This window comes from Aythya marila (genome assembly GCF_965140915.1).
Source record: "Aythya marila genome assembly, chromosome: 5".
NCBI classification, from domain to species: domain Eukaryota; kingdom Metazoa; phylum Chordata; class Aves; order Anseriformes; family Anatidae; genus Aythya; species Aythya marila.
The window spans coordinates 43826315-43838980 of NC_139046.1; the positions used below are offsets into that span (position 1 = coordinate 43826315).

The 12666-nt window shown below is 35.0% G+C and overlaps 1 protein-coding gene across 10 annotated transcripts in view; it reads right to left on the reverse strand.

Moving 5' to 3' along the window:
* HEATR5A (HEAT repeat containing 5A) overlaps window positions 1-12666 on the reverse strand; it is a 62631-nt gene that overhangs the window by 18154 nt on the left and 31811 nt on the right. For 8 of the 10 annotated variants that reach the window (XM_082761841.1, XM_082761839.1, XM_082761840.1 and 5 more), the window contains 8 exons: window positions 10371-10534; window positions 10097-10272; window positions 8540-8645; window positions 7406-7596; window positions 6788-6947; window positions 5553-5742; window positions 4816-4985; window positions 1842-1868 (listed from right to left, as the gene is read on the reverse strand). In XM_082761841.1, the coding sequence (XP_082617967.1) occupies window positions 1842-1868; window positions 4816-4985; window positions 5553-5742; window positions 6788-6947; window positions 7406-7596; window positions 8540-8645; window positions 10097-10272; window positions 10371-10534 (1184 nt within the window). The remainder of the gene's footprint in view (window positions 1-1841; window positions 1869-4815; window positions 4986-5552; window positions 5743-6787; window positions 6948-7405; window positions 7597-8539; window positions 8646-10096; window positions 10273-10370; window positions 10535-12666) is intronic. The other 2 variants (XM_082761843.1, XM_082761842.1) reach the window with 1 other exon arrangement.

Here is a 12666-nt window from a genome sequence, read left to right on the forward strand (position 1 = left end):
TTGCAGTTATGAAAATCTGTGAAGTCAGTAAGCATGAAATTAATGGTAATTTTTCTCAGCTTTTTTTTTCTTTATTTTTAACTACAAATAAAAAAGTTTTGCAACTCCTATAATCAGTTTTAGCATATCCATGCTTTTAATATTTTCTCACTAAAAGTAATTTACGAGACTGGTTTTGGGCCAGATCCAATTCTCACCAGTGTCAGTAGAAAGGCCCCATTAACTTCAATGACAGCTGAATTGTGGTCTCAATGCATAAGGCTATTCTTTGCCTACAGAGTATATGTAATGGACTTGAAAACTCAGTGCAAGAGAAACATACTCAAATCATCGTTGTTACATGTAAACAGGGAGATACCAATGTAATCAAAAGGGTGAGACAGTCAACCAGGCTTTAGTAAATCAATTCCATGCATAAAAGGAAGTTTATAAGAAAGGTCAAGCAACACTGCTACAATTTCTTTCCAAAAAATTATTATACTGTCAGATTACATCGTACTGTTTTGGAGAAGGTGAGAGGAAGGGAGAGAGTTACTGGTAAACGTATCACACTAAGAAAAATCAGCTCTGCCGAGCAGTTTCCAGCAAAAACTTTATGGTGTCATCATATTTTAGCATCACCAAGACAGTGTATTTTTTTTTTTTTTTAAATACTGAAAAACATATGATAGATTCACTACCACAGGAACAAGCAAAACCCCTCGAAAAGGGGAAAAAAACACAACACCACAAAACAAAAGCAAACAAACAAAGAAACCCCCACCAAACCAATTGCCTCCAGTTTCTTTGTCAGAGCATTTTGATTTTTAATTTGCTTGACTTCAGTTTTAAGAACATTCTGAAGGGGATCCCAAAGAAAAATGAACCACATGCATGGTCAGGCAGGACAGCTACACCAATATTTATGGAAATTCTAATTTAAGGTTACGTTATCATCAAAACAGTTATCCGTTGCAAGTAAGCAATTGTGTACCCTTTGGTGCACAAAGGAGCTGATCCTTTAACTAAAATAGACAGAGCTAGTGTCTGCTGCAGGGAAACCTCGCGGTAAGGTCATGCTCCTTATTTGTCGGCAAGAGGTGAATGTATGTTTATCAAAATAACTAATCTTTTATCAGTTAATTAATGTAGTTAAAAATAACAACTTAAGAACACAAAGAATAAGTGATAAAAATTCTCAGCTTTGTTATGTTAGTAAAACTAAGCAGCATCTTCTGAATTTTTGTACATGCACATGAATCTATGATATGTGGAATCATATATTCAATGCACACATGGATATACTCTCTACATTATTCTTCTAAAAGAAAAGCAACCTGACTTAGTATTTCTGCAACATACTTCAATTGAAACTTCACAAACAAAAAATGAGGCTTTTAATGCAACATTTATGCAAGCAAGCTACACATTCTGTTGCAAGTTGGACGTGCATAAACTGCATGCTCATTTTTAATAGGGGAAAAAAAAGAAAGGATCTGATTCAAGCTACGGGACGAGGCAAGATGCACATTTCTCATCTCTCTCATTTTCCCGTGTTCTCAGTTGGGGACAAAACTAAACAAGAGACACAAAAATGCAAGCACCACAGACAAACAAATGAACAAATATTTCCCTTTCTGTACTGGACATGGTAAGGTTAAAATGATACCTAACTAAGCACATAAATGAAATGTGTGCGCCTTCTGCAGGTTAGGAAGGGTCTGGTTAGGATGGCAATCAAATGTCACTTGACATGCTAAAAGAAATTACATTAAAATGGTTAAGAGGAAGAGACAAAACATGAAATAAAAACAACACTGCAAACTGCTAAAGTTCAGGATTAACAAGGCACAGGGACCTACCAACACAGAATTATCCAACAAGATTTCCTGCACAAAAACAAATGACAAACCAGTCAAGACAAAACCAAAAATATAAATAATCACAGTGATACCAACCATACAAGGAGACCACTACATGAAAATTCAGTATATATTAAAGTTCAGAATGTTATCTCAAACGTACCAGAAAATATATTTTAGTTTATCTTATATTTTATGAACAAAGTTAAATCACAAGCCAGCTGCCCTTAAAATTAGTACTTAAATAGTACCAAGACAGCATCATAGAATATTTGTTGACATTGTATGCTCATTTTGTTGCAAAGTGTCTTCAATGTCTTGCAGCTGAAAACTGGAGTGTTCACTGCATCATATGCTTCCACAGACAAACTCCCTAGAAGGCTGTACTTACAGAAGTTAACCTTAGAGCTAATGTTAGACATGATTCAAAGATATGATTTATATTCTGCCGGAGCCAAAAATTTAACTGACAAGATATGCACCTGTTAGATGCCAAAACCAGTGCAAAAGATCCAGCTGACAAACAAGAAGCCTTCAAGAAGCTGGAGAAGGAAAGCTAGATGAAGACATGCATGTGTACACAGTAAAATAACTAACTAATGAAATAAATGAATAAAGAACCGAACTCATGAACCTGTTGCCCAAGTCATGTTTTGTTAGTTCTAGCATAATGGTCTAAATTCTGTGGGGACCTGAGCCCATGTTATCCTCTAGTGGATGGAGGAGGTACTTTGCAGCTGCAATTGTGTTAACGTGACTAATGCTACATTTATAAATAAATAAATAAATACAAAGAGAATGTCTAATTCAGAACTTAATAAGTTTGAAGACAAATTTTCTGCAAACCTTGGAGGAGCAGGGTAGAAAGGAAAGTTCAAAGATCGCTTATCTGACAACAGATTCTTTGCCTCTCTGTTTTTCTGCCTTAAATAACGAGTGCAGTGATGAACATCCACAGTATCTGATGCTCAACTTTTATACTTTACTTCTGCTTAAGACTTCAAAATGCCTTGCAAAGGAGGAGTGTCACACTTTGGTTACCACATATAAAAAGTTAAACTGATGGACAATGACTTGCTGAAAGTCATCCTGCATGCCAAGTACAGTCAAGGGCAGATCTTAGGGCCAACCAATGGCTTCCTCTGCTTCCCTGCTGAGATGGTGAGGTAGACGTTGGAAACTATGTGGATGCATGGTGAATTTTATAAATACATGTACGTCTGCTTGTGCAACTATCTTCTCACTGAACTGCAAAGCACACATTCAAATCATCCCCGTTTATGACACTCACGAGTGACATATTGACATGTCCTGAATACCAGCAACACCAGCCTTAATTCTTTAAGAACTTCTTTACCATGAGTAAAGTTGTAAGGCCCCTGACTTTGGTGGATTCCACTTCTGTGAAGCTCATTAGAATTTCTGAGGGTGAAGACAATGTGTGTACAGATGCACAACCACATACACCAAAGCCATCAAGTACACATCTTAATTTAGTAATTATTACTTTAAAGTTTATAAGGTACTTTGTGAAATACTTGAGATAATTCCTAGAAATAATAGAAATTTTATAACATCATACAGACAAAGATTTCATCGTAACAACCTATTTATTCATAGCTACTTGGTATTAGTTAGACATACATGTATCATACTGCACATGAAAGCAGACTGTAAACTCCATGGACTTTCAAATGATCCCAAATCCTAAACACATCCTCTGTGCAAGAGTGACTCACTTGACTTGTTTCAACTCTATCAGTGTAAGAAAAATAGTGCTTTGCCCAGAGAACAGAAAATTGTAGCTGATGCATGCTAGAAGAAAGAGCACTTCAGATTACTTCCAGCTCTGCAACTAGTATATATATGCCTATGACAATATGAATCTGAAAGAGTTTGTCCTTCAATTTTTTCCTGGCTCCCACAGGCATCTTTGTAGACAAATGGAATGAAGATAAATGGAAGGTATCTAAACTTGATACAAAGCCAATATATGGTCAGAATTGATATACAAGCATTACCCAGGGGAAGATGTAAATAAGAGCTGTGTTAAGATAGACAACACAGACTTAAAATAAACACACACACACACTTTGTCTTTATTTTGTTCTACTCTGATTTATGGGGAGACTAGACAGAGTTTTACTTAAAAACAAACAACAAAACCCTAACCCCTAAAAAGACACAAAGGCTAGTAACTACCAGAAAATTCTTGTTATTTTCTTGATAGAACTAAGTATCTGGGAGCTACTCAAAGACAGAGGTACACTGGAAAAACAAACAAAAAGCAGCAAGCAAAAGAACCCACCTCTTTGTCAAACAGGGTTGAAAAATGTTTTTTTCTTAAGACCTCATTTCAGACTATTACTTACGTAAGTGTCAGAAAATTTTATACTGGCTACCAAGATGTTAGTACTCTAAATCATTACTACTGAAGACATTACAAAACATAGAAATCTACAATTTTTCACCGTCATGGAAAAAAAAAAACAAACAACAACAAACAAAACCCATCCTCAACAGTTAGTATACACACTGGTTTTTGTTTCTTCTCCCTTCCCCCTCCCCCCCCCTCCTTTTTTTTTTTTTTTCCATTTTTATTCCTTTACCTAAGACTGAAATACAACTGATGAAAAATTTTGGCCAGTTAAAATAGCTGGTAAAATCCAGCAAAAGATTGTAATGGATAGTACATTCTAACAGACAACTGGCCTGATTAAGAGCAGCAGAACACACTTTCAAGCAGTTCATAAGGACAAGATTTTTTTTACAGTGTGCTCTCTTATAAAGGGGAAGCAGAAACAGAGAAAATAACCAGAAACAGAGAATACTTGCCTAAAAGAACACCCTACCACCACATAATGATCACTTACACTGGTTAAAGAACCATCTGAATTTTTTAAGCATCTCTGAACATGATATTTTAAAATACAACTAGTATTGTATTGATATAGACTAGTAAACATATACTCACACATAGGCAGCTTACAAGGCTAGACAAGTTGACATGACGTGGAGCAAACATGTGAAGCTGCTGAAGACAAGAGATGGCTTGAGCCTGAACAAGGCAGTCAGGATTATCTTGCATCACTGCACAGCCCAGGAGACAGGAAGTTCTTAAGGCTGAAACTGTCGCACTGCTGCCTATATTCAGAAGAAAATACGGTAGCTTGTTTGTTCTTTGAAAACACCAACTTTTCTTTCAAAAGATAACCCATCTTTTCCCCAAGCTACCCATAACTCTCATCCTCTTGAAGAATACTGTGTGTATCTGTTATACTCTGATAACAATGAATCTTATTGCTCTGTGGAAATTTCAGTGTTCAGGTAAGTAAAATTCGATGTATCATTTTAGGTAGCCGAATTTTATGTGCCTGCATCACAGCTAAGACAGACTGGCACCAAAGTTTTTATGATGTAATACCTTATGTTTTCATGCTACATGTAAGAATTATCAGCCCAATGCAAGGCTTGGAGAACCATTTCAAACTAAAGAAAAGATGTCAAAAAGAAACACTGTTTTTGGAAAACCAGCAGCCATGTCAACTTGATGGCATAAACTCATGGTCCATGAAATGCTGCTGAATTACAACAATGAAAAAACTTCACAGATGCTTATTTGCTTATTAAATTTTAATTGCACATTGAAACAGTGTTTCATAATTTTGATGCTTAAACCAAGAAAGACTGGCAATATTGTATAATCCATACCTTGCAACTCAGGGCCCAGTGTGGTAATCAGTGCATTTAAACAGCGACCAAGGCTTTGGTGAACCTCAGTGTAGGTAGGAGGCACAGTCAACAACAACATCAGAATGAGAGATAAGGTAGGTTCCACGTGCACATGATACAAGGGGCCAGCTAAATCTACTATCAATGACAAAGAGTGTAGTGCCCATGCCTGTAAAATAAAAGAAGCAACCATGTTATGCCTATAGGACAGAATAAACTTAACATCTTTTAAAAATTGATAGTGCAAAGAAATTCAATTTGTGTGATAATGAAGTTGTCCTTCTAGGCTCCCAAGGGAGAAACGGAAGTGTTTTAGAAAGCACTTTTGAGAACCAGGTGCTTAGTAAGCCACTTTGAATATTTCATGAGGAACTTTGTTCTGCAATTAAAGAATTGTTTTAAAAAATATCATTCTTCATTTCTAAAAAATAAATTAATGGCAGGTTAAATTAATGTTATTATTCCTCACACACATTGTTTGCAAAATGTCTTATAGTCCCATGTGCAAGAACAACAGAACTACCAAAAATATTACAAGAGTGACTAAAACATGGTTTGTTTTTATCTTGATTATTTTGCACCAATAGCCACATCTGTTTCATGCCAGCATACAGTGCTTCTCTAAGTAAAGATAATGTAGATAAGGCTTAAAATAATTCTTTAACTGGGATTTAGATGATCACATGCAATACAATCAATGTTTCTTAAAGCTATTTTATTAGATAGTTTTAGACAGGAATAATCTTCTAAACATCTTGCTTTATTCAAGGAACTATCTTGACCAAGTTCTATAATATTCAAGCTACAAATCCATCATTTACTATGTAATCCTTTATGGAAAAATGCTATGAAGCATACATCATAGCAGAGACCAAAACTGACAAGAACAGAAAAAACAGGTACCATCTCAAGGTCAAGATAGAAGTAAAGATGAAATTAATCAATTCCTAAAACACTTCATCCTGTTTTTGAAGCCAGCATATTTTAGCCTTATGATCCTCACTGATCATTCAAAAAGAACCTCTTGTATCTCATCATAGCTCTTTCTTGGAAGGTAGATTTTGAGCATGGGCTAACAGTTTTCATTGCTGCTCCAGCCATCACCTGCGAGTTATATCTAACAGATTGTGAAGTGTTATTCTTACATGAAAAAAACTTACACTTTAAAATATAAATAAATTAATTTGTAACAGAACGTTTTTAGATAAGTGTACCTGTACATCAGGAGAAGTACTATCCTGAGATAAGGTATAAAGGATTCCAACGCATGCATTCAGGTGCTGAGTAGAACCTATTCCTCCTAAGTACCTATACAGACATCCCAGAGCCAAAGAATGGCCTGTTCTTGATATCACATCTCTAGCAGATTTTAGCCTAGTAATTATAAGAAAAGAAAGCTGTTAGTTTGATCTCTAAGACTGATGTTATGCAATATGCACATCTACAAATGGAAAGTGTAAAACATAATCAGCCCAGTCTTTTATTAGACATTGTTATATTGCAGAAATTTTAAGTTTACCATCTATCACCTGGAAGTAGCAAAAATATTTCTAGATATACTTAAAGAATGTCATTAGAACAGCAGCCCATCTAATTCATTTGACAGTCTACGTGCTTACTTAGACCATCATCTTAAATAGTAAAACTATTTAAGAGCTGTATGTAGAAACAAGGCAATGCTTTTTCCTGTTAATTTCTCAAGTAACATCAAATTTAAGAAGACATACAGATTTTGTGCGTATTCTTTTAATTATCATAATACTGGGACCGGATATATTTCAAGTGTTTTTAAAAACTTAACGAGTAATTTACTGTATTTATTTTGAACTTACTTGTCAAAACTAACTTGTGCTAATCCTGCAGCGAAGGCACTATCAGAAACCACCTGTGCCAACCTGGCCCAACACTCTGCAGCAGCACACCTTAGAAGGGGATTATTGCTTTCCAAGGCACCCATTACCAATGTAAGAGCAGACCTTTTAACTTCTTCTGGACCTAAACTTCCCTTGCAGTTGGCCAAGTGCTAAAAATAGACAGTAAATATATTAAACTTCAACGCAGTACAGTAATCAAATGTGTTTTTCTGTCAGTCATGAAAAAAAATTCAAAATCTGCAGAAGGAGTTGGATTTTATTCCCCTCTCATCTGAGGAGTTCCTTAATTTTTATTTGTTGTTTGAGAGTTAGAAGTCTAACTCCACATAAGCAAGCATCATACCATACTATCAACATTCTGATTTTTAAAAATAACAGATAAACTGTAGAAGAACACAATAAACCAACACCCCAGCAAAAAATTCAAGAAACATCAAGAAGAAAAATAGTGACAACAGAATAATGACAAAGGGAATCAAAAAATCCCAGTCCAAAATAATAATAAAAAAAAAGAATATGAGCAAAAACTAAACCAGTTGAATTGCATACTAAATGTGCCAGAAATACTAACACTATATAATGAGAGGTCTTGCCTATTATGAAAACATTTTGTCTTATTTTGAAGAAAATCTAAGGAAATAATGACAACTGCACATGAATAGAGGAAAACACATATAAAGCAACAGGGAAAAGCAAAAAACAGCTGATAGCAATGAGATGATGTTTACTCCTCTTTACTTGTCTTTATCCCTACAGTATGAAATATGAAAAACAGTGATAAAAACAGAAATGATGCTAACAGAATTTTTCCATCTATTTCCTACTGGAATTACACTAGTATGGATTGTAATATGCTATAGTGTACTAAAAAAGTTTGTTTTATCACCCTTTAATGTCAAAAACGGAAAAAAATAACTGTGACTATTCAGTACTTCAGGAATATGACACTACAAATATTGCCACAGAAAACAGTAGGGGGTAATTTTTACCTATATGATTAGTCAAAATAACTTCTACAAAGACCCATTTGAACCAAGGCAACATTTTGGGTTGGGAAAGTGAAAGAAACAATGGAGAGAAACAAAGATTTACCTTCAAGGAAGTAGAAAAGGCTGACACAACGTTTAATTGTACTGTTTGTTGCCGTGATCCTTTTGTTTGTTTTATGGAATTCAACAACTGTTCTAACACCTGGAGCCTTAAACAAAATGAGAAAAAAACTCACAGTAAGAAGTGAAGGAAAATCAATCTGTCTTTTTACTTTATAACACATATCAAAGCCTATATTGTATAGAGAAAGAGTTAGAACAAATATTTTAAGTCTCAAGACTTTTCCTTCAACTGGCATCCTATTACTTTTTTTTTTTTTAAATATTCCCTATCACATGATCATACTCTAAGATCATGAGCTTTTTACTTTTGTTCCCTTATAGCTTATATATTTGCATATAATTGCTGATATTTAAGTAACACAACACATACTATTAAAAGGTACTGTATATGGGATTGGTATATTTTGCCTTATAATTGAGAAAGGATGAGTCAAAAAAAAAAAAAAAAAAAGTCTAGTTATATGCAGCAAATAATACAGGTATTGAGAAATGGGTGAAGAACAACCAGCAACCTGATGACAGGAGAGGGTAAAAAGCCCAGACAAACTGAGGGGAGGGGGAAAGTAGTTACGCATGAGAGAATGAAGATGGAAATAAGAAAAACATAATATGAAGCACATAATATTAAGCATGGGGCAATTTTCCTGGCAGGTATGCATGTATAAAAACAACTGCCTTGGGATTACACTAAACAAAACTCCATACAGTGACAGAGTAGCCAATCTAAGCAGTGAAGATATCAAGACTCAGAACTCGCATGCTGAACACTCATCCTTTACAGGAAATTACAAAACCATCTTCATGTACAGGGATTGTGATTTGAGGATTAACTACAACTGGCTTTAAAAACACCAAGGTATGTTTAATTAAAAAATAATTTATTTGCTGTGATGCTACATTCAAGAAAATTACCAACAGCATGATGAATAAGTACCAGCATGCAAAAATGTTGATGAATTTCATGCCTCTGCAATTGGTATGCTTATGTGGCAATCAAAATGCCATGTGGGCAGTGGGAAGACATATACAGACACACAAAACCCAAGAGAATTATCTCATTCCTTTCAGCCTTCTTGTACCTTTACAGAACTGTATGAAGACACAAACTTGTTTCTCTCCATTTGTTTTTTATGCAGAATGAGGCAGTGAAAGGGTTAATTTTTGCTGTGACTTATTACCTTTTCCCCTATTTTGTTTCAAAATGTTCAGTAATTGGGTATTGTACTATAATAATTGTGTAATTTTTTTTTTTTTTTATTGTTCGGGCTTTGAAAACAAAAGCAGTATTTTTCTCGGTCAACAGAATTTATTATGACGACAGTAAACTCTTACTGGATGTGCCTTTGTATTGTAAGCAACTTTAAACAGAAAGTCTAACCATTTTCTAGTCTGATTAATGTTAGTCAAATAGTTGACAAAATTCACTCATTGAAAATTTACTAATTTTTTCAGATACTTCTTTGGTATTCAATCTCAAGCACACTGACCATCTTTTAGCATCTCCCCAATTCCTCAACAGTTGAAATTACTACTTTACCTGTGAGTTTCTGCTATATGGGAAAAAATAACTCCAAAAAGACGAGTTGCTGCACTGACAACAGACAATACAGGAGGTAGTGGTTTAGGTATTGAATCACGCTTTACAACTTTCTCATATATTGAGTAAGGGTCATACTCCAGGCTGCCTCCAGCTACGCTGTTACCTAAAACGAGCTGCAAGATACAAGTAACCAAGTCATAACCAGCACTGACCTAAATAATTCGAACTGAATGAAAACACAGTGCCACCTGTATATTAGGACAAGAAATACCTGCTCTTCAATAAATCGGTGGTCAGTCTCTTGCAGTAAGGGACCAAGTAAAAGGAGATCATCTTCATGACAAAGGGATGGAAGCAAGAATGTGGAGGCATCGATCTGGCTATCTGGTATAGTTAAGTCTGCAACCAACTCTTTCAGGACAGCACAGAAGCTTCCTTCAAATGAAAGAAAAAATATTCAAAAAATTCAGTTAATTACTTGCCATGTGCAACTTTATGAGCAAGAACATATTTATACTGAAATAGCAATATCCATCTCACATTTTTCTGAAGTTCCCAAGTAGTTAACTGGAGAACACTCTTCTCGCTACAGAGAAAACAACAGAGCACTACTTAAGGTAAACAAACCCTACATACAGTGATCTAGAAGATGAAAAACAGAAACCTTTATCTTTACAGAAGGCATAATGCCACTAGTTAGGTACATTTACAGTTAAAATAGAGGCTAAAAGGCACTTAGAAAGACAGACATATTTCTACCACAAATATGCTGAAAATTAGTGCTGTGGAATGTGTTACATAACCAGGCAGGAATACTTGGACTTGGCAAGCAGAAGCCATTTAAAACATGCATAAGGTTGGTAACTAACCAAAAGCTACAGACTGTACTCCACTATTCCAGGAGTTTGCACTCCTACAAAGCAAACCGTGTGGAATTTACTCTGCATTACATTACGATAGTTTAGACTAGTAATTAAAACTTTCATATATTTTTGTGTCTAAAAATTCAGCCAAGACTGTACATTATTATACTTTAAAAAAAACAACATCAGGCATTCAGAGTCAGACTACTTCAGATTTTTTTAAACCATCCCCACACTGAAAGAACCTTTTCTGCTGCTAAACCATATCTGCTGAGAAAGGCCTCACGTATTTGATAAATAGTACTGAAAACCACTGCAGAATTGATCTTAAAAGTGTATACATACTCTTCATACAAGTGTTACATATGACTTTTAAGATTGCAAAATCAAGGTGTAGCAATTTAGTAAATGTCATCACTATAAGAGGCTTAAGTCCACACATCCAGCCCTTGGCATTCAGTTTTCTTGTTAGATGTTCACACCATTACTCTGTAGCACTAAAGTTGCTTATACTTTGTCAACACACAGAAGCTCCAAAAAGCACAACACCACAGTTGCCACCACTTCTCTCTATCCTGCTTCTGATTAGCCTCTGACTAAAAAGCAAGTATGTCATTTTTTTCCAAAATGCTCAACTCAAATCTCAATTTTTAAATGATAGCACTGTCAAATATATTCCAAGACGCAGATAACTGTGTGTCAAAGGGACAGAAAATCAGCCTTAAAAAACAACAACAAAAAACCCCACCAAATTAAGAACAACCAGAAACTGCTCTTTCATGAGTTATGTATCACAATAGAGTAAAGCAAAAGTGAAAAATCTCTTTTCTAAGAAAACAGTTTTCCAAATCAAATTTAATGGTGATACTCCGCATTTTTTAACAGAGTTATTCTAACGAAGTAAACATCTATTTTAGTTCCAGCCACTTAACCATTCTCATTGTGCCAAATAATACTATCCCAGCATAAAATGGATCCAAATTTTGAGCCAGAATGCTGTTCTAGCATTGTAACCATTCATCTCATCCTATTAAGGAAGAGAAATGAATGCTTGCATTCCATTTTATGGTTTAGACAGGAGAACATAACAAGCACGAAAAGCTGAAGAATGTAAAGAACCCTTATGAGCCATATGATAAAAAGGCATTAATTTCAGATCACAGAAAACAGAAGCAAAACTAATAAACAAATTTCAAACTACCTGTGTGAAACTCATATTGAACATAATAATTAAAAACTGAATATTAATTCACAAGAAACCAATGTTTTAGCCTTAAAAACATAAGCACATTATCATCCAAAACTAACAACACATGAAAGTGATCTAGAATGAGAATCATCACCTTCGAAACAAGAACACCTTTTTCCATCCTGACAAATGCGTATTTTCTATCTTCTACATTGCAATGTTTTAACCCTTTGCACATGACCAAAGAAAGCAACTAAAACATTAAGTGTTTTTCATTGCTGTTCAAATTACCCTAATATATTCTCATGTCTGTCAATTGTTAAAATAATGTAAATAATCAGGTTCTACTCTTGCACACTCACAGTAAGCCTTCAAAACTCCACTGTTTGATCTTACTGGTGACTGGAAGCATCAACAGAAAAACATCATTGATGAGGAAAGAGCAGGAAAGAACCAAGAAAAACCTAAACCAGCCCTAGTATAACAGACCTCAGAAATCTGAAGGTTTGAGTTCA